The sequence below is a fragment of the Dryas octopetala genome, chromosome 3 (genome assembly GCF_963921425.1).
Source record: "Dryas octopetala chromosome 3, drDryOcto1.1, whole genome shotgun sequence".
Taxonomy (NCBI): Eukaryota; Viridiplantae; Streptophyta; class Magnoliopsida; order Rosales; family Rosaceae; genus Dryas; species Dryas octopetala.
Window position 1 is genome coordinate 1,229,125 of NC_141368.1, and position 27,399 is coordinate 1,256,523.

General features: G+C 35.8%; 4 protein-coding genes across 4 annotated transcripts; 1 reads left to right on the forward strand and 3 right to left on the reverse strand.

Moving 5' to 3' along the window:
* The first annotated feature begins 4,860 nt into the window (after positions 1 to 4,860).
* Positions 4,861 to 8,455, forward strand: LOC147289252 (putative pectinesterase/pectinesterase inhibitor 34). Its single transcript, XM_086235310.1, has 3 exons — positions 4,861 to 6,066; positions 6,781 to 6,917; positions 7,611 to 8,455. The coding sequence occupies exons 1-3, from the start codon at positions 5,075 to 5,077 to the stop codon at positions 8,306 to 8,308; spliced, it is 1,827 nt and encodes a 608-aa protein (XP_086091436.1). The 5' UTR covers positions 4,861 to 5,074; the 3' UTR covers positions 8,309 to 8,455.
* A 1,335-nt stretch (positions 8,456 to 9,790) lies between these two features.
* LOC147289253 (phosphatidylinositol 4-kinase gamma-like protein) lies at positions 9,791 to 12,989 on the reverse strand. The gene is made up of 3 exons (XM_086236973.1): positions 12,791 to 12,989; positions 10,752 to 12,343; positions 9,791 to 10,548 (listed from the first exon to the last, which is right to left on the reverse strand). The coding sequence occupies exons 2-3, from the start codon at positions 12,111 to 12,113 to the stop codon at positions 10,174 to 10,176; spliced, it is 1,737 nt and encodes a 578-aa protein (XP_086093099.1). The 5' UTR covers positions 12,114 to 12,343; positions 12,791 to 12,989; the 3' UTR covers positions 9,791 to 10,173.
* A 2,813-nt stretch (positions 12,990 to 15,802) lies between these two features.
* On the reverse strand, positions 15,803 to 20,025 carry LOC147289254 (prolyl oligopeptidase family protein). Its single transcript, XM_086238029.1, has 7 exons — positions 19,831 to 20,025; positions 19,651 to 19,729; positions 18,705 to 19,191; positions 18,355 to 18,549; positions 18,083 to 18,112; positions 16,754 to 17,860; positions 15,803 to 16,645 (listed from the first exon to the last, which is right to left on the reverse strand). The coding sequence occupies exons 3-7, from the start codon at positions 19,185 to 19,187 to the stop codon at positions 16,094 to 16,096; spliced, it is 2,367 nt and encodes a 788-aa protein (XP_086094155.1). The 5' UTR covers positions 19,188 to 19,191; positions 19,651 to 19,729; positions 19,831 to 20,025; the 3' UTR covers positions 15,803 to 16,093.
* A 1,885-nt stretch (positions 20,026 to 21,910) lies between these two features.
* Positions 21,911 to 25,907, reverse strand: SOS3 (Calcium-binding EF-hand family protein). Its single transcript, XM_086238030.1, has 9 exons — positions 25,683 to 25,907; positions 24,533 to 24,640; positions 23,931 to 24,013; positions 23,665 to 23,724; positions 23,355 to 23,463; positions 23,199 to 23,251; positions 22,809 to 22,889; positions 22,608 to 22,720; positions 21,911 to 22,339 (listed from the first exon to the last, which is right to left on the reverse strand). Exons 2-9 carry the CDS (start codon positions 24,606 to 24,608, stop codon positions 22,276 to 22,278), a joined length of 639 nt encoding a protein of 212 aa, XP_086094156.1. The 5' UTR covers positions 24,609 to 24,640; positions 25,683 to 25,907; the 3' UTR covers positions 21,911 to 22,275.
* Between the last annotated feature and the right edge of the window lie 1,492 nt (positions 25,908 to 27,399).

Genomic DNA, 27,399 nt, shown 5'->3' on the forward strand with positions numbered 1-27,399 from the left:
TAAAAGTTTATTGATTTGTTTATTATTTTTTTATTTATGTGGAATTTTTTAAAGCCACGTCAGTGTGTCACGTAGACAATTAACGGTCTTTCAGACGGAAAAGCTAATGGAGGTATGTGATTGTCGCGAAATAAAAGTTGAGGTACTAATATGTAATTTTTTGAACTTGAGGTACTAAGTTAAATTGGAGAGTATATTTAAGGTATTTTTGTGTAATTTGCTCGTATATGTAGACTATGATTATCACTTTTTAAAATGATTGCATTGAAAGGAGTAGCGTTCTCACATAAGCTAAACTGTAGACTTTTATTCATAGTCCTGTGTAGATCTCCTTATTCCTTATCTTAAAAACTATATATAGTAATATAGTATGCTGTATGCCATATAATTATATTCTGTTTTGCTTTTTAAATGCCTTCACTTTTTTTTTTCCCTTTATTTCTACTTTCTAAAAATTCTCTTACAATTAGCATGCATGGTTGTCAGTAGGAGAACAAGCCTTGTCAATTGTCATTCCTAAACACACAAACTTTTGAATACGTGGCTAGTTTATTTGGTTAAGCGTTGAACTTTGAACTTTGAACTTAACCTAATTTTAATTTATATACCTAATTCTAATGTATTAACCTAGTTCTAATTCATTATAGACTTTACTACTTTACGTACTATAAAAACGTACAAGTATACAACACAGGGGTACTGGTGGTATATTATTGACATAGTTAGTGGGTTAGAAGTCCGATGTCGTCGTTTTCTTATACCGTCTGTCGTGTTGTTCATGGAGGGATTTGCTCTACAATTAAGTCTGCACCATGCAAATTGCAACAACACAACAAATTCAAGCGTTAAACGGAAATACACACAAAAAAACAAGTCAAAGTAATGACTCATGATGTAATACTAAAATACATTGAACTTGAATTGCATTTTTTATTTTAATTTTTTGTTTTGTCGGTGAATTCTCACTGTTGGGCCCATCTTTAATTATCTGATCACATTTTGCACACACGCTGACCGTGATCTGTCGTCAGCCTTCACTCATAGCCATTCTTTGTTTGCTCTTTAGTCTTTACAAATTTATACTTTTTTTTTTTTTCTCTCTTTAAAAAAGAGAAAGAACACATAGGTTAGACTACCTTAATTGTCCAACCTTTTTGTGACCACTGACCAGAAAAAAAAATTGTCCAACCTTTTCCTTTTAGTTTTAGCTCACAACCGTTTTTAATGATTTGAAGGTTTTGCACATTACAATAAAAATTAAAATTAAAATTTGACTTCTTTTTGTCGAAATAATTGGACTAAGTTTATTATATATATATATATATTAATTATGATCACATGACTCTTAAGAACCCGGAATTGCTTTTTCTTCAGGACCAGCGTCCAGTTAGGACGGGTTTGCCTTCCTCATCTGGTAATCAATCACCTTTTGTGTCCTCTTTCTTTTGCCTGTAAAGTGTAAACTGAATATTTCCACAAGCTCCCCACATTAAGCTTCTATTTGGAATTATGGAATTTAGTTTATAGGGTACTTATTATTTTTCTTTTTATAAAAACACCCAATTGTCTGTTTGATTATTAAATTTTATCAAAATTACTTCTTTTTTTCTCCCTCTAAGCTACCAATATTCATTTGCTTGCATTTTTTTTATTTGTTTTTTTTTTTTAGGTACTTTATAAAACCACTTTTCCTTAGTGAAATGGACAACGCGTTTTTTTGGGATCCTCTATAACAATATAGTCGCACATGGAATCGTTTTCCTTTATTCTAAACATTTTTAAAATATACCAAAGAAAAAATATTTTATTTGTTCATTGCCTTCTTTCCTTTTTTACTATAATTTACCAAACACTCCAGTTCTTAGGTGATTCTTAACTATTAGATTCTATTATATGAAACATGAATTTATTTTTTGACAGTTTTTCATTTTTTTTAATTTAACATTCACTATTATTCCAATCGGAACTTAAATTCAAGGCATCATATATATATATATATATATATATTGCTTTCCACAAAAGAGAGCATAAAGGCCTACTTTATTTTGATAATAAAAAAAAAAAAAGACCTAGTTTATGGAGTTTATAATTCTAGTAGTAGCGAACTGTTATCCCAAAACATAAGGTTAGCGTTTGAAGAGCCCAACACCTAACGTTAGCGTTTGAATCTCTCCACCCTTCTGACGGCCTCTTTCTGTAACCAAAAAAATTGAAATAGTAAAAATGAATTATTCATGTATAAATTAATGTGCCATAACATCTTGAAATTAATTCCCATATACTTGGCCTTTTTAATTAGATACCAAGTACTTACCCTATTTAATTAATTATTAAATATCCTAGCTTGGACTTTTTTGGCTAAGTTATAATGAACTGTTCATAATTAATGCATTATTATACTATCTAAATTAATTTATGATACAAGGGCCAACTTTATTTCTATTTTCATGAATTCGGAAGGTAGGGTGGGTTATGCCATTTAAATATTGGCAGGATATCGTAAATGCATTCGAACTTGATTTTTTTATAGGATAATGCTTAGGTATTCAGATCGAATTGAGTACAAATTTTGTGCTCATGGCCAATCAAATCAGCTAATGATAGGGTCCACCATTTTAACTCTGTACAAGGTTGGTACTCAAATCTGAGTACTTAAGCATTGCTCTTTTTTATATATCTGTTAATTCCATTAATAGGACTTTGGGCTTGTACTGGTTCGGATCAAAGTAAACCGGATCCATATATATTCTCCTGCCTAAGAAATTCTGACCTAATATGTATGGTAATCACCATATATATTAATTAGTTAGGAGGGGAGGCAATTAACCCTAATTAAAAAATGGACCGAGTGAGAAACCCTAAACGCGCGGCTGAACACTAGTATTAGTCTCTAGTACAATTTCTATATAAATATATTTAACCATAAGTACTAGTGTGTAGGTGGTAGGTGGTCTCCAACTTTTGGACTCTTTGGGTTGCAGACAAGTTGCGATCGAGAAGGTTTGGATCGATAGAGATAGAGATAAGGTTTTAACTTGTAAGCATCTATCTCTCATTTCTTCCTTTCTTTCTTCCTTCCTTTCTTGTGTTTTGGCTTATGAAAAGTACTCAAATTATATATATATATATATATATATATATTATAATCATCGTCAGTCCTATTCATATTGTTATTATCATGAAATAGGTGGAAAGTATATAGAAGATGATTAAGTTATATATATTGTGCAGACATCACATCGATCTATTAATGTCACTATGTAATAAGATAGATATGTTATTGTTATTGCATCCAGATCATAATGTCGCAACCCTTTTACACCAAATTAGCCATTAGGTCATTTGGAAAGCCTTTAATGCATATGTTACCAAACTAACAAATCATTCACACTTTGATTTAGGTCTGAATACCGTTGAAAATAGATCGCTCAATAGGAAAATGGGAAAGCCATTGTGATACTCAATAGCTCTATATCTTTAGACAGGACACCGGCCATATACTTCTTTTTCACTTTAATTTTATTATTATTTATTTTACATACAATTTTTATTTTTTATTTAGATATAGAAAGAAATCAGACATTTTACCTCTCATAATTAAATAATTCATACTCATTTTCTTATCATCCATCACAAAGTCTTTGATCGATATTTATGAAAATGATACCAAATAAGGTATGTAACACTTAACTTGAAGGAGAAGTAAAATAATGGATTTAAAGACTAAATTCACTCAACTCAGTTATTGATTTCATTGGTATGTGACATCCACCCATATATTAAATGTATTTTCTCAAAATTTAATAACTTAAGTAAACACTTCTATATATAGGAAAATTTTATGGTATGAATTTTGGTTGATTCACTTTTTCATATTACTGATTTACTGACTTTATTTTTCATTAATTTGGGTATTCTTTTTTCAATGCTAGCTACTATTACTTAATTAGTACTTGAGTCCTTATCATTCTATTAATTACACTTGTTTATATAAGGTCAAAATTTAATATTCCTGTACTGCTACAACATCTAATATTAAAATAACCATACAAAATTAACTACAACCCCCTACTCCTTTGTACACATTGATGAATACATGCTACAAAAGTGGGGACCTTGACCAAAACTCTGCCTGCTGCTATACACTTCGAATCAAACTAGCTAGATAGCCGCCTTTAACTATAACATACGTGGACAAAATTTAGGAAAAATCGGCCTTATATCTGAGATTAAGCCAAACTGAAAATGTATACCAGAAAGGTGATCCATCGTTTTGGTTGAAATTAAAGCTCTCTAATGATTAATTAATTAGTTAAAAAAACAATTTCCAATCCACTAATCCATACCCAAAAACTAAGCAAGACCACAAAGATAAAAAAAAGGATCAGCACTTAGCTTAAGAGCTAAGGGAATAACATGACACTCAACTTTAAATGAGATTCTGATGTCACCCTTGTTCGTTGTTTTGTAGGACATGTTCTGATCTCTCCTACTTGTCAATGTATTAAAAATTACATCCAAATTTCTACAAAACAAAAAAAAAATTACATCAAAATAAATATGTAATGAATATAAAAAAAGAATTAAGAAGAGAGAAGTAGAAATTAGAAACCCATTTGAGGCTTTGCCTCTTTGGGGTGTGACCTGTGACTCAGTGGAGGGAGTGTTGGAAGTAGCGGCCAGCTAATGCCTTGGATATAGACCTTACACCAACCTCTCTCTCTCTCTCTCTCTCTCTCTCTCTCTCTCTCTCTCTCTCTCTCTCTCCTCCATCGTATACACTTGTTTCTCTTCTTCTTCTCAATTATAAATTTATAAATGCTAATATTATTTATTAATTAATAATTAAGTAATATATATACAGCTAGCCTCACTCTATCTTTAAACCCCACAGAGTTGAGACTTGAGAGTAGTCCACCTTCATATCTCTCAGCTGGCCTTGCCATTCTAGCTAGCTAATTAAGTCCATCTAATTTCCGTACAGTTTGCACTTTTAGTAGCACCACCACCACTACTACTACTACTACTACTACTGCTCAGACCCGACCAACCCGGCAAAAGCTAGATATCGAAAATGTTCTACGGCAGACTCAAACCCTCCGACCGGGGAGGCTCCTCCAGGCACCACCTCACTGACCCGATTCCTCTCCAAAACGCACCGCCTCCCCCTCGCCGCAACAAGAAGCTCATCCTCCTCTCCGTCGTCTCCGTCTCTCTCATCATCGCCGCCGCCGTCTCCGCCGGCCTCCTCATCGCCCTCCGATCCAAGACCTCCGTCCAATCCAACTCCCCCGGGCTCCACCGCAAGCCCACCCAGGCCATCTCCAACACCTGCGCCAAGACTCGCTTCCGTTCTCTCTGCGTCGACTCGCTCCTCGACTTCCCGGGCTCGCTCAACGCGTCGGAGCAGGACCTCGTCCACATTTCCTTTAACATGACCCTGCAGCACCTCAACAGAGCCTTCTACCAATCCTCCACAATCTCCTACCTCCACATGGATCCACGCGCGCGGAGCGCGTATGACGACTGTATGGAGCTCCTCGACGACTCCATCGACGCGCTCACGCGCTCTCTATCCACCGTCGCGCCCAACGCTCCCGGACTGTCCAGACAGCAGGGCGGGTCCACCCAGGACGTGCTGACGTGGCTGAGCGCGGCACTCACGAACCAGGACACTTGCGGAGAGGGGCTGTCGGACGTGAGTGGGACGATTAAAGATGAGATGAGCCAGAAGCTGAAGGACTTGTCGGAGCTTGTCAGTAACTGCCTGGCGCTTTTTTCGGCGTCGGATAGCAACGATTTCTCGGGGGTGCCGATACAGAATCGGAGGAGATTGATGACGATGGAGGAAGATATTATGGGAGAGAATGCCGATGTCTCGCGGGATTTTCCGAGATGGTTGAGTAGGAGGGATAGGAAGCTGCTGTCTACGCCAATGTCGTCGATACAGGCCGATATAATCGTCTCCAAAGACGGAAATGGGACGTATAAGACAATCGCCGAGGCGATTAAAAAAGCGCCTGAGCACAGTACTCGCCGCACCATTATTCTCGTCAGGGCAGGAAGGTAAATTCATTCATTCATTCATTCACTTATAAAGTTGGTCTTTTTCGCTCAACATTTTCTTTTGATTAAATATTTGTATATTTTTGGTAGAAAAGAAATTATATCCGTGGGTATACAGTATACGATGGTGGTTGTGTTGCCATTATTTCCGTGAAAAGATTTCCTAAGCTTTTTGTAATTCCTTTTGTGTAGTGTTTGGTGCATTGACTTTTGCCTTTATCATGCAACTATAATCATGTGAATGTGTTTATTATTCCTGGATCCTAACTTAATTAATTAATTAATTAATAGACGCTTTACTTTACAAAAATGCCCCTTTTGAATGAGCCTTTAAGCTTAATTAAGTGATAATGATGCCATCTTTTTGTGCCCATTAATGGAACTTTGAATTTTTAAATTATCTGGGTTATGATATGAAAAAATTGTGAGAGGTTGTTGTCGGTGCAAGAAATGACAGGTTGCTTGGATTATACATACACTGTTACACACGTTGCTTTCTAGCTTTACCAGTATATATATGTACTGTACAAACTTGATGGAGTTTGCTTTGCATGTAATTATGTGAGATATAGTGACATGTGTGGTCAATTTATTCTTTGCTGGCATGCATATATGGTGATGCAGTTAAATTAACAGCTGTTTTAAAAATAAAAAAAATTTGTAAAGAGAAAAGTGAAATTGATTTTGATTTTGATTCGATGATGATTTATGCAGGTACGAAGAGGATAATTTGAAGGTGGGAAGGAAGAAAACAAACTTGATGTTTATTGGAGAGGGTAAGGGCAAAACCGTAATTACAGGTGGGAAAAGCGTTTCTCAAAACCTCACCACATTCCACACTGCATCCTTCGGTAATTTCCTAAATCCCTCCACCGTCGTCTTTTACTTTGTAATTGACTAATCATTCAATGAAATTTGTTTCTTTCTTGATCTTGACCAAAAGCTGTGGCCTGTGGGTCATAAGTCATAACCATGCATGAAATCAGTTACAACTTGCACGTGGCCAGCTGCTTTTCTATACTACTTTAGTTTTCTATACTACTTTAGTTTACTGTCATGCAACTCGGTGATGTTTGTCTGACCTCATAAACTCCTACCCTTCTCAAATTACACCTTTACAAGATCAAAAACTCTACATCGCAATATTTTTTTGAGAGGATAGATTTTTTATTATTTAATCTTTTTATATGACATACACTATTGGGATTACCATTTTATTCCAAAAGTAACTTCTAGCTTCCTAGTGGAATGTTCTCATTCCTAGCTCGAACCCATCATTTTAAATTACCATTTCCTGCTTGAACATGAATAGACATTAATTGGATAACAACATTGTACCAAACTTTGTGAATGCAAACCAAACAGAGTCACATTATTGGAGGTGGGTGGGTGAGTGGAAAATTGTGTATTTCATTGTCATATATTTCTTATTGGTAATTAAACAGTAAACTCTGTGTAAGTGCCTATGCTATTCATAGTAATAAATAACTATGATTTATGAATTTTATTATTTATCGTTTGTTGTTGGTTTGGTTGGTCCACAGCGGCAACTGGGGCGGGTTTTATAGCCCGGGACATAACGTTTGAGAATTACGCCGGGCCGGGAAGGCACCAAGCCGTAGCTCTCCGGGTCGGAGCCGACCACGCTGTCATCTACCACTGCAACATTATCGGATACCAAGACACCTTCTACGTCCACTCCAACCGCCAGTTCATCCGCGAAACCGACATCTACGGAACCGTCGACTTCATCTTCGGCAACGCCGCCGTCGTATTCCAAAACTGCAGCATCTACGCCCGCAAGCCCATGGCCTTCCAGAAAAACACCATCACGGCCCAAAACCGAAAGGACCCGAATCAGAATACGGGTATTTCGATCCACGCTTGCCGGATCCTCCCCACTTCGGATCTTTACCCAGTAAAGGGTAGCTTCCCGACGTATCTTGGCCGTCCGTGGAAATTGTACTCGAGGGTTGTGTACATGTTGTCGTATATGGGTGATCATATACAGCCACGTGGATGGCTAGAGTGGAATACCACTTTTGCCCTCGATACTCTATACTACGGTGAGTACATGAATTATGGGCCGGGTGGGGCAGTGGGCCAACGGGTGAAATGGCCCGGATACCGGGTCATAACGTCCACCGTGGAGGCCAGTAAGTTCACGGTTGCAGAGTTTATATATGGGTCCTCATGGTTACCATCTACTGGGGTGGCATTCTTGGCTGGGCTACAGGTCTAAATTAACAGTCTACTTTGATTGGCCCAAATCCGTATAAATAGGTGAAGGTTCTCTTTTTTTTTTTTTTTGGTAACTAATTTAGTCTTTCTATTTTTTTTATATTTTTTGACATTTATATAAGAATAAGTCGCATTGTCTTTGCTCTCCCTTTTTTTTGTGCATTTAATTCAATTATGGTATTGGTATGACTTTTATTAGTTTATACAACAGGCTAAAGGATTTGATTTAACAATGTAACTATGTGCCACTGTGCCAGTGGTCAAAAACAAAAAAAAAACAATGTAACATGAGGAGTGGAGTGAGAACAGTGATGTCATTTTCATACTTGACTGACTTTTTGGTAACTTGGATCTTGTGGTCAGTGGTCGTGTCCACTTTTAATTTGTGACTTTAAATTTGATTTGATGTGTTGTGTCGGTGGGCCGTGACTCGTGAGGTTGAAAGAAAAGTTATATTGGGAGCTTCCTACAAGTGAGTGGTGGTTTCGCAAAGAAAAGTAGAGCTATGAAATTTTAGGCCACAATTTCACAGACAAGGTTTTTCCTTTTCTTATTTAAGAAAACTTCTGTCATATATTCTCTATGATATGCAATTGTTTTTTCGTACTTACATTGACGAGTTCAATTTTTCATCATTAATTATAGACTTTTCATTATCAAATTTGACTATATATTATACAGCAATTGTATAAAAGATGAATTGTTTTTTATTACGCCTAACCCATAACATGGCCAACCACTGCTGCCACTAGTAATCATGCATAAGGTGTAGTCAGAAATTTGCTCTCATTTCCCTTCTCAAAAAAATTGGAAAAAGAAAATGAGAAGTGACGAACCACGTCATGTTGTAATCACCCTTCGATCAGGAAACCCACCATGAAAGTCAATTTGTCGGAGTATACAATTTGCATAAAGTTAGCGGCTTTGTGAATAATATGGTGCATGTATATTTTGTCATTATGTTTGGGACAAGCAAAGTGCTTGTGTTATTGGCCCTCCTATAAATGATAGTTAGGCAGTGATGGCCACCTTCCAAAGGTTGAAAGGAACCAAGAAGCATGGCCAGCCATCCAGCTGTGGAGTTGTCCAGTCAAGTTGATGAGGTTTTGGACATTTATCTTTTTCTGAGCCACCAACACCAACTTCTCACATGGCTCATCCCAAAAGGATGTTCCTAACTTAAATTGATGTCAATGATGCATGGATTCTAAATATGAGTTTCCACATGGAGTGGGCAAATTGATTTTCATGTTCATTTTTGTTGCCAGCATCAATTTGGATCAGTCACTCCACACCCATTCCAGACCAGAGTTTCTTTCTCTCTGTCCTTAAAAATATTCAGTCTTTCAATCAAAACAGTCTTTCTGAGACATTGTGGTGCTATCACTAATTTAACTCATCTTCCTTGTAGGAAAAAGAGCCATAGATGGCTTCATGAGTGCATTTGATTACTAGTACATAAGAGCACACAGCATAGCATCAGCATAAAACCAAAACAAGAAAAGAAACCCAAGTAAATTGTACAATTAAGTATGTATTATATATGTATTACTATATCAATATTATTTCTCGAACTCAAAGTACTACTACACAAGTTTAAGAAAAATACATGCACTTAGTAATTTTCCTTTTCAAGATATTTCAAAATGACAGTGGAAAGAGAGGCCGGGAGGGGGGTCTCAAATGTATGAACGCTGAGTCAATGAAAAAGTTATTTAGGCAGTAGAGACAAAGATCCAGCATCGAAACAACAGTAAAGAGAACCTGCAGTCCATAAGAGATGGATGAAGGGCTGTCTCATCCATGCATATACAGTAGTAACATATGAACATAGGCATTATGCCTAGCATTCAGTATATACTCTTATCAGTGAAGCTCATCAAGGCGTCGATCCAGGATTGATGACACAGATTCGAAAAAAGCAGCCTCACTTGTTCCTGGGAGTTCAGCTTCATGTGCTTCCTGAATAATCTGCTCAATGACAGATTCCTTCTTCAAGGTCTCCCTGCACATGATGCTTCCAATTGAAAAGGGAGTGAGTCCTCTCTCTGCACCTTTCTTCAGAAGCATGGTGGAAATGCGGAGGGTACGGGCACACTCAGGTGATAGGTCCCATCCATGAAACTTCAAAAGTTCAATGTCTTGTTCAGCATCTAGTGCTTTGATGTAGTCAAGTGTATCAGGCGAATAAGGCTGGTGAGCTTGAGGCCAGTAAAGCCAGTCAAATGTGCAATCTTCAAACTGCATTTAAACATTGAAAGGAAGCAAGAGACATAAATGCTCGGCTCAAAATTCTAATAATAGAAGGTTCAAATGCTAACTACAAAAGAGGTTTTCTGTTTGCTCTAAGAGAGGAATGAACCATTCAAACAATATGAAATGGGATCGAGAACAATATCTCCTACTCTAAGTAGGAATCAATAGAAGAAGAATTGGACACTTACATTTTCAGGCAAGCAGTAGCCATGATCAATCGGAATAAGCACAATTTGACCTTCTTCACCCTCTCTGCTGACCAATATGTTTCCAGCATGCCTATCTGCGTTTGCCAACCTTATGTCCAACACAGAAATTTTGTGTACCTCATGCACTGGGAAAGCACGAGGACCCATATCCTCACAACTGCCATTATTCTTCATGAACATCTGCAGTGACCCAATCTTCACATTTTTGGGAGCATCCTCATAACCTTCTGGATGATTAAATCCTCTGTGCAAGCACTTGACCATAACTGTTGGGGGAACCCCAGCAAAGCCATTCTCCTCGCTATAAAATGTACGAGGCCCACTCCTTGGATGATCCAAAATGAAAGCTGCTACTTCCCTCAGTGCCCCTTCTCCCACCCGTGTACCCTTCTTCAAACCTTCGCCATCCAGTGACAATGGCAATCCCCGAGGGTTATTCATCGCCATGGGCTCCTCATCAATGGGCTTAAAGACACAAACATACTTCACACCAGATGAGTCTTGCATGAAATAAGCTCCTCCAGAACCCTCTGAAGACCGCACTGGCTCATTGCCTCTCTCTAACCCATCAGAAGCAGAGTAAATTAGCTGTTTGATCCCTGATGACAATTCTATCTTTGAATTTACAATTAGAGGTTCCAAAAGGAATTCTGTTCGCAATGGCTTCCTGTCTACAATCTCACATCTCACAGATTCTCTCACTAAAGCAGTCTTCTTCTCATTCAAATTTAATGCCTCAATAGACACTACAAAGTCCTTCTCTATAGGTTTAGCCCTAACTTTAGCAGATTTCCTAACCAACAAGTGAATCACAGCATCATTACTTTTGCAGATATCATTAATGAGTCTCTGATCTTCAAGTTCCTCACCATCACATATCAGTTCTTGATCTTTGAGATCAACACAGCCTTTCCCTTTCTTGGCAATCTGCCACTTCACATAACCCACATTTCTACTCCTCTCAACATGGAACTCAAACTTCTTGCCACATACAGTCCTAACAGCAATAGCTTGGAGATCTGAAAGCCTTAGTACTAAATGCAATAGGTTCCCATCAGTTACCCCATAGTCCCGGACACACGAATTGTTCCTAGCCAATTCTCTTCCTTCAAAAACCAGCTTCTGTTTCTTCACAAAAAACCCTTTGGAGGCCTGGATTCTCAGCTTCACTGAAGAAATTGAATCCGACTCTGTCACACACATGGGAATCACGGACCCACCAACACTGAGGTATATCAAAATTGAGTCACCGGAGGATGGACCATATAGGCCAGTGAAATTACTGGGAAAGCTCAAAGATTCTTCATACACAGGACTAAGAGCTACACTGGCAATAGACATTGTTGATCCTCCAAATCTAATTCTTTGTAGCTCAAATCAAATTACAGCTTTAAACTCCCACAACAATCGAAGCCTGATGCAAATATAACAATCTTCTTCCTCTTCAAGTCTTCAATCTTTTTGTCAGACTATTGGTTCCTGGAGTTTTAGCATTACGTCTAGAATTTATGTCACTACTTGGATTGCTATGAAACGAAATTACCTTCCCTGCAAGCTTGAATCCAACCAACCTACAAAATGAAAAAAAATTTCCAATCAAATTTTAAGGGATTAAGAAAATAAAATAGAAGCCTAATGACCCCAGTATTCTTACATAATCTCTGGAATGAGATACTAAAACCCTTAAATCAATCATTTTTTTTTTCTTTTCTTTCTCAAAAAACAAAAAATTATACCTATAAAGGCTATAATGATATATATAAGAAATGCAGATAAAAGCCAGGTCTTAAAAATTCAGCAACCGAACAATCAGGCTAAAACCCTCAATAAAACAATCAGACTAAAATTTTAATCAAAAGGAAAAATTAATTGGAAGAGAGACAGGCTCTCATATTAGGGCAGAAATTCAGTTATTTCATCCACATTTTCTCAGTAAAGCAAATAGATTAAATCAGAAATATTCTGCAGGAATTTAATTTTAAAGAAAAAGAAGAAAAGAGCAAAATACATATCCTTACATAAAAAAGCTAAAAATGGGAGAAGCGAAATTCAGGTGAGACGACGATCGATAGAGAAACTTGAAATTTCGGTCGTCATTTACATCTGAGTTTCTTTTTACGGCTAATGCTCCCAGATATTTCCCGAGAATCCAAAATTTTCTCGATGTTTTTCTTTCCCGAGAAAATTCACTGTTAGAGAGAGCAAGAGAGAGAGGAGTGAGCATGAGAGACTGAGACTGAGAGTAATGAAAATGCGAGCATCTGAGAGTGGTATGAATACTGTTTGACTCGATGACGTGTGACGGATTTTCTGTTTTACGTGTGACGGAAGTTTAGCGGATAAATAACGTGGTTGATGTTCCAAACGGACGTTACGACTAATTTGGAACCGGGTGAAGTGCATTGGGAAATGTCTTAGTAAATGCATGTCTCCCAAAAATATCAACTTAATTGAAATTTAAATGATAATGACAAATAGGAATGGCAGCGGGTCGGTTTGTGAATATCAGACCTACCAGTTGGGTATTCGAGTCTCCATTGGAGTTTTATTATTTTTTTAAAATTTTTTATTAATAATATATTAAATTAATATAAATATATAATATTATATAAATAAAGTATATTAAAATTTATCATATTACATTACAACAATATTAAATTATAAAAATAACATTATTAAATTTTAAAAACAATGAAAATTAAAATAAAAAAATAAAATATAATTATATAATATAACTTTTTTATTAGACATGTATACGAGGTGGATCAAGAACGAGGATAATATCACCAGACTCGCTTAATCGGTACAAGTCCCTGCAGGGATTCTTGGAGGTCGAAAATTTTGCTCTCCCTAGTTTGTGCCGTTGTGGTGACTGGTGAAGAATGGTAACAAAATAGGTTAAATAAAATTATCTCGACCAACTCAATTAATAATTTTATATAGAATTTCTCTAACAAAGGTACAATTCACTTATATAGAATTATAGATAGGTCTACAAAATTCGACTTGTTTCAATAAAACCAAAAAAATAAAAGATTAATACTATGATTGAAAAGGTGAAGCACACACCCCAAATGGAACTTATATTTACCCCAACAATTCTCATATCTCCCTTTATTTAAAGAAATTTTCATAACATTTAATTGCTCCCTTCTTATTTTCAATATTCTTAAATTTATTTTGAACGTAAAAATAAAAATCAAATGACCCAAGATAGTTCTCAAGAATCAAATTTTACTAAATATAAAAATGTAATAAATATATTACATTCTTTTCTATAGCATATAGCGTAATAAAAGTTACCTAGATATGAAAGATCAAATAAAATACTAATATATTATTTATTAAAAGTACTAATAAAGATCTCAAATTTATGTACTAAATTTGAATCTAAATAATGTGAGAATATTTAATTAATTTATATCTAATCCCTTCAAGACCTCATACACGTTCTAACACATAATTTGATATATAAATATGAAATTATGAGATTATTCTTTTTATTTTTTGGCCATGAGAGATTATTTTTTTAGGCATAAATTCAATTTAGATACATAACTATATATGCTATTTCAACGGGGTTCATGAACTTTCAAATATTTCAAATATACACCTAATTTATTATGTAAATTGAAAAATAAAATTTCGTCTATCAATTTATTGAGAGATCAGTTAAATGTCAGCTTGACTTTTGCTAACGGGGATTAATTGGCGACGTGGCCTCAACTCAGCATACATTTCCCGCCAAATGAGCAACACATGTCCACTTGACACGGGCCCACACACTCATCACCTCCTTCCTGCTCGTCGAACGCTCTCCTGACCATTTAGTCTCCAAAAAACATCACGTTTTTCCCCAAATTCGAATATAAATATCTCACTTGTATTCAACAAGCGAGAAAGAGATGATGAGTTTGTGGACCCGTGTTAGGGGTTAGGTGGACCTGTATCGCTCATTTGGCGGGAAATGAGCGACACGGGTCCACCTAACCTCTGACACGGGCCCACAAACTTTCACTTTCTCTATTATTATTAAATTGTGGGCCCGTGTCGCTCATTCGGCAAGAAATGTTTGCTGAGATAGCGTCACGTCGTCAAGTAATCCCAGTCAGCATAAGCCAAACTGTCATTTAACTGATCTCTCAACGAATCAATGGACAAAAATTCATTTTTCAATTTAAATAATAGATCGGGTGTATATTTGAAATATTTTAAAGTTTATAGATCCCGTTGAAATAGCTTATATAATTATATGTCTAAATTGAATTTATGCATTCTTTTTATTAAATTAGAAGTCTCTAGACTCTTTTTGTTAAGGGAAAAAAAAAACGAACATTAATTTTGTTGCTTTGAGATGACACGTGGTAATGCCCAATATGTACGGAGACGCAGGCAACTTTTGCCGTTTTCGATTGCATTAACGCTGTTAAACCTGATAGTGATGGAAGAGGACGTGCTGGTCGACTGGGAAGCAGCGCGCTTTTTTCAAAAGTATTAATATTAAATTATTAAATTACTTGACCTCCAAGATTATTTACCAAAACAAATTCTACGCACAACACATCAAACGAACCAATGGCTCATTGCCATGTCAGAAAGAATAATATTCAACGACTAGTGATCTGTAATCACATGCAAGTTTTTATCATATCACAGCATTTCATTGGACTAACTGATGTGGAGGTGTTCTGGCTTCAGCTGATTATCAAATAAAGAAAAAATGTAAAATGTTTCAGTCCTAAATCCTAATACTAACAAATAACAAAGTCTTTATATAATCAAATTTACTATGTAATACATCCCAACTTTTTGGTTTGGACTGTTTTTTGAGAAAAGCATATACATGAAAAGGGCATGTAAAGAATAAAAAGTGCCCAAGCAAAGAAAAAAAGGGAAGTGGTGAATTCTTCTTTTGAGGGGTAGCTTTCTGATTTTTGAAATCTGAAAGAAACGAAATAATGTTAAACTTTCAAACTTCAAAGGGACCAAATTAGTAAATTACATAATGCGGTAAGTAATGTATTAATTGATGAAATAAATAAACTCGACCTGCACATAATGAGATTAATGAATGAGGTTCAGAAGTACAGTTCTAAAATTATTCTTTGCTAGCTCGTATTGTCGTTGTCACAAATAACAGTTTGAACAAATGAAATAAAAATTCGAACAAAAGGAATAAAATTTTAACTCAAAATGAGAAAAAGAACGAGATAAACAAGTGGCTTCACATGGAATTTATATCCCCCCGTATGACCGTGTCAAGTCACCAACAACAAGATTATTTGAACAACAAAGATATAATAAACAAAGGGTTGAATATTTCACAAACTTCTTTCTATGAAGTCCCAAATTCTCTCTTCCATGTAAATCCGGTCCCTATGCCGGCGTGGCATGTGACGTTCATCCGGGAAAATTAATAACTCGTAAGGCTTTCCAGCTGCAACAAGTGCATTGACAAGCCTGGCAGTATGCCTGAAATGCACATTCTCATCAATCATGCCATGCACAAGTAACAACCTTCCTTTCATCTTGTGCACATGGTGCATCACCGAGCTACACTCATAACCTTCTTCATTCTCAGAGGGCAATCCCATGTATTTCTCAGTATAGAATGTGTCGTACCCGTCCCACGATGTAACAGGGGCACCGGACACTGCACACCGGAACACATCAGGAAACTTGGCCAAAGTCATAGCTGAGAGATATCCACCATAGCTCCAACCGTACAATCCAATGTGACCTGCATCTGCCAGCCCTCTTTCTATAAGCCACTCAGCTCCAGTCAGTTGATCATCAGCATCAATACAACCAACATTGTATTTTAATGAGCCTTCAAACTTCAGTCCACGTCGAGCAGTTCCTCTGTTATCTAACTGTAAAGTTGTAAACATGAAAACGTTTATCAAAACAGTGACCCTTGATATATAGGAAATAAAAAAAATCAGGGAATGGTTAAAGTAGTTACATGAAAGAATACTGACCTTCCATACTAAGATGCCTTTGCTTCTTAGATACTGTGCTCTCATGTCAACTGTATTTATCCAAGAATCAGACACAAGCTGTACGCTTGGTCCACCATACACGCTGATCAATGTTTTGTAAGGCGGAGGTCCATATCTTGTTTCATCAGGCTTATATACAGCCCCATACAATGTCGTCCCATCATTAGCCCGTAAATGGACCAACTCTGGTGGCTCAAGTTGAAGGCTTTTGAATCTTGGAATTGTAAATGACTGCTCATACAGAGGCATAATTAAGCTTCCATCGTGCAAGGAGCAGAGCAAAACTTTGGGGGGAGAATCAAGGGAATCATGGATATCAACAAAATTCCTCATATGATGATCAAGCACAACCACGTGCTTTCCCTTGCCACGAGTCAACCTCTCAGGAGCTTGCAATGGTTGGCTTCCATCTGTAAATAGTTTACTGCAATAAAGGTGTGATTCTAAAGGCCCGTCCAAGGTTCCGGTAAAATAAACAAGTCCAGCAGCTTCATTTACACCAGCAATTTGCTCAACCATCCAGTCTCCTTCAGTGATAGGTCCTAAGCATGTCCCATTGGAATCATGCAGATAAAGATGTTTGAATCCTGTTTTCTCACTTGCCCAGATAAATCCCCCAGAAAATTTGTTTACTCCTCTGTCTAGAGGTGTGAAGCAGTCATGTAAGGTAACCCACGTGCCTTGTTCTTCGACCAATATAACTTTTCTCTTCCCAGTTTTGATATCAAACTTAAGGATCTTTAGTTTGCTGTGGTACCTGTTCAAAACCTGAGCTATTAAAATATTTCCATGCATCCAATTTACTCTTGCCAGATATTCCTCCTCACTGTCTGGATCTGTTCCCCCACAGAGAAGATCCATCCAATTAATAGGACCTCCAGCAGAAGAAACTACTCCAAGGCGAACTTTGACATTTGATGTTCCCGCAAAGGGATAAGGATGATCTTCCTGAGCTTCTAAACCAACAGAGCTTTTACCTTGATGCATGATCCTGAAAAGAGGTATCTCAGAAGAATCAACTTGTGTGAACGCAATGAATCTGCTGTCTAGGGACCACCAGTATCCATTCTTGCGATCCATTTCTTCCTGCAATCAATAAAATTCCTAAATCTAAGAATAAATTTAACTGAACCCCCTAAGAAATTAATAAAGCATCATTTTAATATAATTTGAGATTGCTTCTTGCTTTTGAAAGCAGACAAGTGTTTTATATTTAGTGCTCAAAAGCAGGAATTACTTCCAAAAAGCAAGCCAAAGAGGCCTATTTTTTATGATAAATGAAAGGAGGTTATTGGATGAATTTCTCACCTGGGCTATATATTCAGCAAGGCCATGAGTCTGCAATACACAAAAGACCAGAGTCATATCAATCAAGAGTACCAAAGGTCAGAAATTCAACCATCTTAATCTACCAGAACTGAAAGCAAAAAAATTGAGCATTTAAAATCAAATGAATAGACATTATATTTTCCAAACAGCAGAGAACACTATAGCACTAAATGTTTGCTCCCTGTAGTAACCATCCTATATATTGCAGGGTATATAGTCCAGACCTACAGTTCCTGGTAAAGGAAACTTACCAAAAAGTTTCCTCTGGCGCCATATGTTAACTGTTTTGATTCATTGGATATCAAATCAAGAACATGCAACTCACAGTCCCTTACATAAGCAAGCATTGTACTGCATGGGGATAGATGCGGATCAATAATTGGTGAACATGATGTGCTTGGAAGCTTGAGCTCTGCTTTTGAATAGGAAAGATCCTGGAGATAAATCTGTCCATAAAGCAAGGACCATATATCAGTGGGAAGAGAATCATTTCAATTTAATGGGTTTAGTAAGTAATGGAGAACTCAAATGTAAAATATAAAGATGTACATGTATGCGTAAATAAAGATTTTCAATTGCTCTAAGAGATTAAGGAACAAACCCCAGCTGGCAATGGCACCATGATTGTTTTCTTTTTTAAGCTTGCCTTCACCCATTCATACCGTGTTACTCCCAATCCGCGCTCCCTCAACCTCTCTCTCCTCAACTTTTCTTCTGGTGATATATTGCTCTCATCAAGTCCACCATCAGGAGGACTGAAAAACAATTCTTGCTTGCAAGCTTTGAGATCAAAAGCAAATACCTTCCTATTCAAAGTGTGATCAGGACTAAACAAAAACGTTACAATACTATCATCCGAACTGAAACTGATTGAAGTTGGAGCAACATATCCAGGCAATGGGTATTGCACAATCTCCTCAACTGGGAAAAGAATACAGTCATCAAGACTTTGTGAAAAATTGGAGTCAGTCACAGGCATGTCGCAAGTAATTGATCTTGAACGCTTCAAATTCTTCTTCTTATTGTCCTCATCAACTGATTGCATTACAATATTACTGCTAGTGGTTGAATAATCACAGGACATGAATCTAACCAAGAGTAAAGAAACAATCGATTAAAAGCCATATAATCAACAAAGATTGCAAAGAGCTAAGCAAATAAATTTTCCACTTCGGTTAAGCTGCTGAGGAAACATGAACAGCTCGTTTACAATGACTTGAGTATGAAAGCTAGCTCATTTATAATGATTTGAGTATGAACAGCTCGCACACAATGAACTACTACAGTATAAATCATAATATGCAATACAAATTCCTCTGTTTTTTCACCATTGTTTCCTCACCACCCAAAACCGATAGTTGGCCATTCAGAACCAAAACTAAAAACCCATTTCAAAATTTATGTTTCTGAGCTCTACATAACTTTCCCAGCAATAAGAAGAAAGAAAATCAATCCAAAAAGAAGATTAGGACCCATCGATTTCCCACGTTTCTTACCAACTAAATCCGAATCAAAATTAAAAAACATTATTTATTAAGAATAATTACCTGCTAAGAAACCCCACGAATCAGTTCCCACTTATCACTGCAAGAAACCATCCACTGGATCCGATCAAAAGCTAACAAACTGCACCATACCAAACAAACAAAAAAAAAACAATAGCAATCAAGAAAAAAAAAAAGAAATAAGAAAGAAAGGTGAAGCACTTTAAATAATAATAGTTGAACCTGAGAAAGAGGTGAAAATGATCGGCCATGAAAGCTAGGAAGTGATAAAGATATAGATTTTTGATTCCTAGGAAAAATGAGCATCGAATTAGAATTCACTCAAATTCAGAGAGGAATTGGATTCTTTGGAATTACTCAATCGCTTTTTCTTTTTTAATAATAAGAGAGAAATGTTGTATATGCAAAGTAGCTTGGTTATATGACTTATATCTAAGCTGTTTGTGTCGTTGCTGTTGGGTTGTACTTTCAATGAACCTGAGATGCGTTGAATAATCTACGGATGATTAACACTGTCCTGTTTTTATCTTATTTTTATATAAATAATCTTATTTTTAACCCTATTAATCTTAAGAAGTAAATAAGAAATAGTTTGGTACACGCGCCATGGCTTCTCCTTTTTTAACTCTTATTACTATTTTGATAAGATTTCCTTCTATATTGTTTTTTGGTAAGAGATTTCCTTCTATATTAATAAAGAAGAAAATTGCACTGCGTAGCTGGGTGTTGATCAGCCTCTTGTTGTGGGTTGTGTGGCTACTGCTTCACTGCCTAGCCTTATTTGACTTGTCTGAAATTTTGGAATAGGTATCAAGTCTCAATTAATGTGCTTCATTCATAAATGAATGCCATTATTGTGTCTTAGTTGTATATAAGATCATATGGTTATGGTTTGAGCTATATAATTATGCTCATTTTAAGTAAATTTTATGCAAAAATTAAAGAAAAATTTAGTAAGTATTTTTTTCATTTTATTGGCACTTCGAGAATTAAATCGAATCATGACGAGATTTATTCTAATTATAATTATTTTATGAGTTATTTTAATTTCGATCATCTTTTGTATTGTATTTGGAGAAATGTTCAAGAGTAAAATCTCTTGGCAAATATTGTAATGGATAACTAATGAATAATCATACCCTGCCGTAATTAAAAAGAAATGATACGTAATGTTTCGTGTTTTGCAGAAAAGAATTGTATGAAATTTTCAATTTTGGATCAACTTACATTTAAGGAGGTATTGTAACCAAAAAAAATAAATAAGGAGGTATCTAGCTGAGGCGCTTGGAAGGAGCGTGACTATCACACACCTTGGTAAAATTCACTTTCTCCATTTGGACGGTGAAAAAAAAGTAAAAATCACCAGAGTTTTGGAGAAGCAATCAAATTCACTGTACCGACAACGGACTGCCGATTCACCGACCCCACGCCACGTGTTGCCGACGGTGCACAGACAATTTTGTCCTTTAATTGGTGACCAATCAGCAGCTGCCAAGTGGTACATGATTTATCTTATTGTCATTTGAACCGGGTAAGAAACGAGCCCACAGTGCATGATTAGTGCCACCTTACTTCAATCAAACGGTGCGTTGATTTCGTTGTCATTATCATTAAACCAATTGAAAGCTCTTTTATATTTGTAAATTTGTCATATCTTAAATACATTATGACAAAAGAGCCCCATATCTTATTATTCTTCATGTGTGTGCACTGCCAACTGTGGGAATGTCTGTTATCTTACAGTATACGTTGATAAATTAGTATATCTCCCGCACAAACACATTATACAAGTTGAAAGCAAATTTAACAAACAACACTTTGGTGACATAACCATTCATGTGATGCCTTTTCTTTTTGGAGGAGCTGCAAGCCTTGCAACACATCTACTTTCACCTTTTCCATTATTCCAACACAGGCATGGGGAGGGGACCAAGTCCAATAAAGCCTTGTGGATCAGATTTTGGGGGTATGCTTGCCTTGTTTTAGTGGCTTTCACTTCCTATGACCATGCTCACTGACCCCTTTAAGGAGGTAACCTCTTGGGCGTTCCCTTTCTTTTGGAGTACTATAGTTCTCTTGGGAAGTTCATGATAGACAAGGACTCCTTATCTCCTTGGTATTTGGTAAATGGTTGTTTCAGTTTCAGATTAAGTTCAACAAACTCAGAGCATACATAAATTTCCAAATATTATAGTTCATGCACATCTATATTTATTATTTATCACTCATTAGCTTGTTTATTTTGGAAGAATAAGCTTCGAGATGAATAGAGCAAACAGTGTCATATCAATGGATTGCTTGCTTATATAAATCTACAGCAAATCTTATTACAGAATTTCTTACGTTCCAAAAACATTATAAAAGGGAAAAAGGGGATTGGAACTTTAGGAGTGACTTGTTCATCTGCACATATATGAAGTTATGAACCCTATATACACTTATTTGTGCCAACCCTGGATTTGAAGAACCAGTTGAGATTTTGAAGATAGAAAGCACCTGAACTTGAGGAGTGACTTGTTTGTCTGCAGTGCTTCAGGGGTTGGTCATAAACTCAAGCTTCTTCCAGTCCTTGAAATATCACCAAGTCGTAGCTTCATTTGAAGGGTCTTTCGAAATAATCACCATCATGGCACATGAAATTGTTAATAACTTCTGGATGTAAACCTCTCACATTTCTGAATCTTCAACTTCAGAACACAACACAAAGCTAGGAAAAGCTAATGTTATATCCCTGCAAAATGGGAGAGAAGATCGATTAAAAATGTGGAGGACTAAATTCAGAGCATCATGCACATATATCACAATCAATTGCTTGCAAGAGTCTTCTAATTAGCTTCGCAGTCACAACACATGTGACAAAGTGGAGGGAAATAAGAATTATATAGAGGCATTAACAGTTTGATAAAATTTTCTCAAAGAAATGCAGCAAATCAAAAGAAGTTAAACCCAAGTTTTACATCTAATGATTGACAAACTTCATGTACAATTTTATTGCTCACTTTAAATATGGTAGAGTCATATTCTTTATCAAAGATGGATGCTTCAACACAAATTCCTTCCACTCTTCTTGATCAATCCTTCCATCACCTTTTCTATCTGCTTCAATATATGTCTGCGGAAAAAGACAGAGAACTTTAGAATATTCAGCCTGCTTAATTGAGCATGAAGAGTAGGGGTCACTATATACAAAAATTTTGCACCTTATCCACAATCGATTCGATGACCTCATCTGAAAGTATCAGATCTGATTCATGCAACAGTGCCACCACCATCTCCTTCAACTGTCACGTAATAACAATATTATTACCCCAAGTTGTGAAGCGATTCAGCAAACATATTTTGACCAACTTATTACTTAGTTAAATGACATGAATTACTGAAACAATAGCTAGGTAGTAAAACTCATTTTAGGCCTCACATGTAGGAACTATTTAAGAAGTGTATTTATTAACAGCAAATTTATGTTTGCTCCACTAAACATTCAAAAAATTGAAAAATCAAATCAACAACTTTGAGGAGTGATTTTCATTTTTGGAGAAACCAAAATGGAAGAGAAGGAATAAAAAGGAAAAAAGTTCGTAGAAACTGACCTCCTCTTGTTCAATGAACCCTGTTTGTCTCAGATCATACAGTTTAAACGCAACTGCAAAAGGATTCCAACCGAAACTTAGAAGATGATAATGTATTTAGTAGGATGTCTTTTTTTTTCAAGAGAAAATTAATGAACTTAGAAAAAGTAATCTTACATGCAATTTTGTCTTCTACAGGTGCATTAGGGTGAAAGACACCCAATGATCGAACAAATTCTCCAAACTCAATAACCCCATTGCGCTTGACATCAAATACGTCGAAAATCTACATCAACACCCAAAGATTAACTTACGTAGATAGAGAACAGCTACTAGTGCTTATTTATAATTAAACAAACAGAAGATGTTCCAAAAGTAAAATAAAATAAACATCACTCTCTGTGCCCTTATCATCATCACACTCCCCTCAGCATATCAATGATATAAAATAATCTGAAAAAAGAGAAGGGAAGCCAGCATCACACACCCTGTCTGCAAAAAGATTTCTCTTATGTCTGTTCCTGAAGAGCGCAAGCTGAAATTCTTCCTACACAAAAAAGATAAATGAAAGAATTATCATTCAGTTGGAACATAAAAAAAAAAAAACCAAAAAAAAAAAAAGATTTCAGAGTAATATACAGAATTTGATGAAGATATGATATTGTATTATCTACTTAAAAGGCTAAGACACATTGGACTATTAAGAGGTGATAAAAGGGAACGAAAAATTATAAATTTTTTTAGCAAACCTACCTTGTGGATTAGCCCATCATCAATTATTGAACTGCTCAATTTCTTGAAAAGTTCATACAAGGCTTCTACTTCATTCACTGTAACTGCAACAACAAAAAAAACAATTCAAATTTCCAACTCTCCATCTTGGGTTATTCAATATTTAATTTCTGACAATTAAAAGTCAGTATGTCTGATCAATATCTTTAGTAGTATGCAAGCTGGACAGCATCCTGGATGAGCTATATCCAGCTGTACAGAGGCCAGGACTTCAGCTTTATCTTAACCAATGATGCCCAGATATGACATATGCTTGATGTTAAACTTATATGCCACACAAAATCATATTTCATCTTTTTTTTAATTTAACAGCCATCTTAACACATTCTGTAAGGTTACATATCCAGATGCCTTGCCATATTTACTTGTCTAGTTTACCTCGAAGGTCTCCAAGTTGATTTCAGAGTATCAGTTCACTAAGACAAAATGGTGCATGCCTAAGACTAGGTATGGCTTCATAAGCAACACCAGGAGAAAAATGACTATGATAGTATATGAGTGGAAGTAAGAAGATGTAAAGAGCAAAGTTGCGGCAGAGTAAAAGTGTAGTAAAGCATGCTTACAAGGTGTTTCGGCAGCAAGAACTTTAGGGTCCTCATAGCCAGGCGTTTTAGCTTCCTTTGAGCAATGGCAGCCCATTAACAAACCAACATAATTCACTCACAGAATTCCTGAACAATCAGTAAGACGAAATGGTGGATGTTTAAGATCTCCAATTATCTTCTTTTTTTTTCAGAGAAATTTTAGCAGCAAAATCAAAGATAGAATGGCATTCAGGTAAACTATTTTTTCAGGCAAAAAAAAAAGGTACAATTTTTGAAAAACCATCAAGCACACACAATTTCAAAATGACCAACATGACTTCTTATTTTGCAGGCACTCGCAAGTGCTTGATATTTCAAGGAGTAAATACAAAGATGTCGTGGAAACTTTGTAATCTTCCAATAAGACAAGAATCACTATGTATTATTAAAAGACTTGATACCATAAGGCTTATGTAAGCTGATCTGAACTCCCCTGATTAATCTCCAAATTATATAATATATATATATATATTCATATTCAAGGGACTCAAGCTGTCAATCAAGCATTCACCTAACAACACACACTAACACGTGTGTGTATGAACCTTTTTTCTTTTTGCTAGAAGCCTATAACCCAAAAGAGTTACTGAACCCCACTTCACAAATAGTAGGTGCAGCTAACCTGGTTAAGGTGTGAATTCACAAAAGCTGATCGAACGAATTTAAGAGTCAAGGTGAGTAAACAGAATTCACAAAAGAGTCACTTGTGTATAATCAAAATATGATTTAAACTTGACCATTTATTAACCAACAAAACAGGTAATTCCTTTCAACAAAACAGCATGAATTTAAACAAAATTAATTTAATTGGATACTGGGAAAATGCAGGAAGCGAAAAGAACAATTATTATCTGAATCTTGAGATATTCATCACTTGTAACCCAATACACACAACATAGAAACGTAAACCATGGTACTCGAAATTTCCTGAATTTTCTCGGGAAACAAACGAAAGCCAAATGAAACAAATAAACATAAAAGTTAAAGTTAAAAAACTAACCGAACCCAGTAGTACCATTAACAAAATAAACCCCCCAAAATTAAGTCGAACAAACAAATCCAAAGAAAGCGTAAATCTTGATTCAAGAATCCAAACTAACTCGAGCTTCACAGTGAGACGAGAGCTGACCTGTTAGAGTACTGATATTCTAAGAAATCTAAGATGGTTTTAATGCTTTGAAGATGAGCTCTTTCTCTTTGTTTGTAGTCTAATTCTTTGTGTTGAAAGTGTGAAAGAATCTTGTTTCTCAGCTTCCCTCGAAATGGGACAGAGCAAGTGATGCGTCTCTCTCTCTCTCTCTCTCTCTCTCTGAGGTTGGTTATTTAGTTTTCAACGTTCGTTTTCGGTATGCCAAATTGCAAACTGTGGCTGCACGGCTGCACGGCTGCACGGCTGCACCTCATATTTAATACACACTTCCATTATTATTTATTAGGAAAACGCTTTGAAAATGACTTAAATTTTATCTCGAATAATTTTGGTTCTATTCGAGATATGAATTATGAATAGTATTAACGTGCTTACTTAATTTTAATTTTGAAGCTAATTTATTCATTTTGTTAGTCCAAATATATTTTTTGTTAAAAAAATAATCACGTGCGTGAAGTATTTTGACACAGTCATGTGAAGTAGTTTAACTTTCATAAATTTATATTACAAGTGAAATAATGAATTTTTCTATGAAAAAGTGATTACATCTATGATACATAATAATTTTTAAACAAAATTAGCAAGGCGCGATTTGGAAAGTGAAAAAGCGAGGACTCCCATCACTATTTTGCCATTCACGAGTAAAAAAAGTGTTTAAATCCTTTTGTTCAACAATGATATTACATTATTATTAGCATTTAAGAGCTTTTCCAAAATTTTAAATATATGATATTATTTATCATTAGAAGAATTATATTTAACAAATATAATGTTTCTATAATGATAATTTTCAAATTATTGGCGGCCAAAACAAACAGAGATAATGGAAATTCCACGTGGAGCTTCAAAGATGCAGTACGCTGAGTCACACCTTCATCTGTCACAGTGTGATCACGCATGACTCATGGGATGAAGTTGGAATAGGCACGACCGATTCCTAACCCCACGCTCTTCGAGTAACTATCATGCACTTGCGAGTAACACTGTTACCTGTGTTATTAATTCAATAACTCACATCTTATTATATAGATAATCAATAAATTTATACTTTAGAATATAAGTATTACATCATATAATCATATTGCAATCACATCAAAATATTACTCCATACTTTGAAACAGAATGAGTTGCTCTGCCAGAAGCATCATTTAATCCAAACCATACACTTCTTAGCTTTTTTCTTGGGCGATTTGACGCTGACAATTTGATGGGATATGAATCATATGATCATGATTCATGAATGAAAGCTTGTCGCACAATTAGTCATTGAAAAAGTGTACAATACACACATTTTTTATTTATTTTGGTTGAAACACACAAAATGGGGATATTAATCACTGATACTTTTATAAGTATTTTGTGCATATAATATAAATTTTACAAAAATCGTAGTTGATATGACCATACACAGTCATAGACATGTCACGCGTGTGGCGATTGGGACTACTTATGAGTTATGAGTTACATAATATATTTCGTTTTTTTGGGATCATACATACTCAACAATATTGTTTGGATTTTGGGCTTCAATTTGATGTAAATGATATAAAATCCAAAAACAATTAATTTTTCATATTAAGGAAAAAAAAAAAAAGTCTATCCATTATCAATGCGTATTATGAAGAGATTTCAATAGTATATATATTGATGTAAATCCCACAAATAAATTTCATAATATTTGTGCATGGCTGCAATT

What these genes read in the sequence shown, in the direction of transcription:
- LOC147289253 (XM_086236973.1), bottom strand. Translation starts at nt 12,113, where the DNA reads ATGTCTATTGCCAGTGTAGCTCTTAGTCCTGTGTATGAAGAATCTTTG. An exon ending in GCTACTGCTTGCCTGAAAAT is followed by an intron (nt 10,549 to 10,751) that starts GTAAGTGTCCAA and finishes GTTTAAATGCAG; the next exon opens with TTTGAAGATTGCACATTTGA.
- LOC147289252 (XM_086235310.1), top strand. Translation starts at nt 5,075, where the DNA reads ATGTTCTACGGCAGACTCAAACCCTCCGACCGGGGAGGCTCCTCCAGG. An exon ending in ATTCTCGTCAGGGCAGGAAG is followed by an intron (nt 6,067 to 6,780) that starts GTAAATTCATTC and finishes TGATTTATGCAG; the next exon opens with GTACGAAGAGGATAATTTGA. An exon ending in ATTCCACACTGCATCCTTCG is followed by an intron (nt 6,918 to 7,610) that starts GTAATTTCCTAA and finishes GTTGGTCCACAG; the next exon opens with CGGCAACTGGGGCGGGTTTT.
- LOC147289254 (XM_086238029.1), bottom strand. Translation starts at nt 19,187, where the DNA reads ATGTCCTGTGATTATTCAACCACTAGCAGTAATATTGTAATGCAATCA. An exon ending in TTGCTGAATATATAGCCCAG is followed by an intron (nt 17,861 to 18,082) that starts GTGAGAAATTCA and finishes TATTGATTGCAG; the next exon opens with GAAGAAATGGATCGCAAGAA. An exon ending in AAGGCATCTTAGTATGGAAG is followed by an intron (nt 16,646 to 16,753) that starts GTCAGTATTCTT and finishes ACAACTTTACAG; the next exon opens with TTAGATAACAGAGGAACTGC.
- SOS3 (XM_086238030.1), bottom strand. Translation starts at nt 24,608, where the DNA reads ATGGGCTGCCATTGCTCAAAGGAAGCTAAAACGCCTGGCTATGAGGAC. An exon ending in TGTAGAAGACAAAATTGCAT is followed by an intron (nt 23,252 to 23,354) that starts GTAAGATTACTT and finishes ATCCTTTTGCAG; the next exon opens with TTGCGTTTAAACTGTATGAT. An exon ending in GGTTCATTGAACAAGAGGAG is followed by an intron (nt 22,890 to 23,198) that starts GTCAGTTTCTAC and finishes ATTACGTGACAG; the next exon opens with TTGAAGGAGATGGTGGTGGC.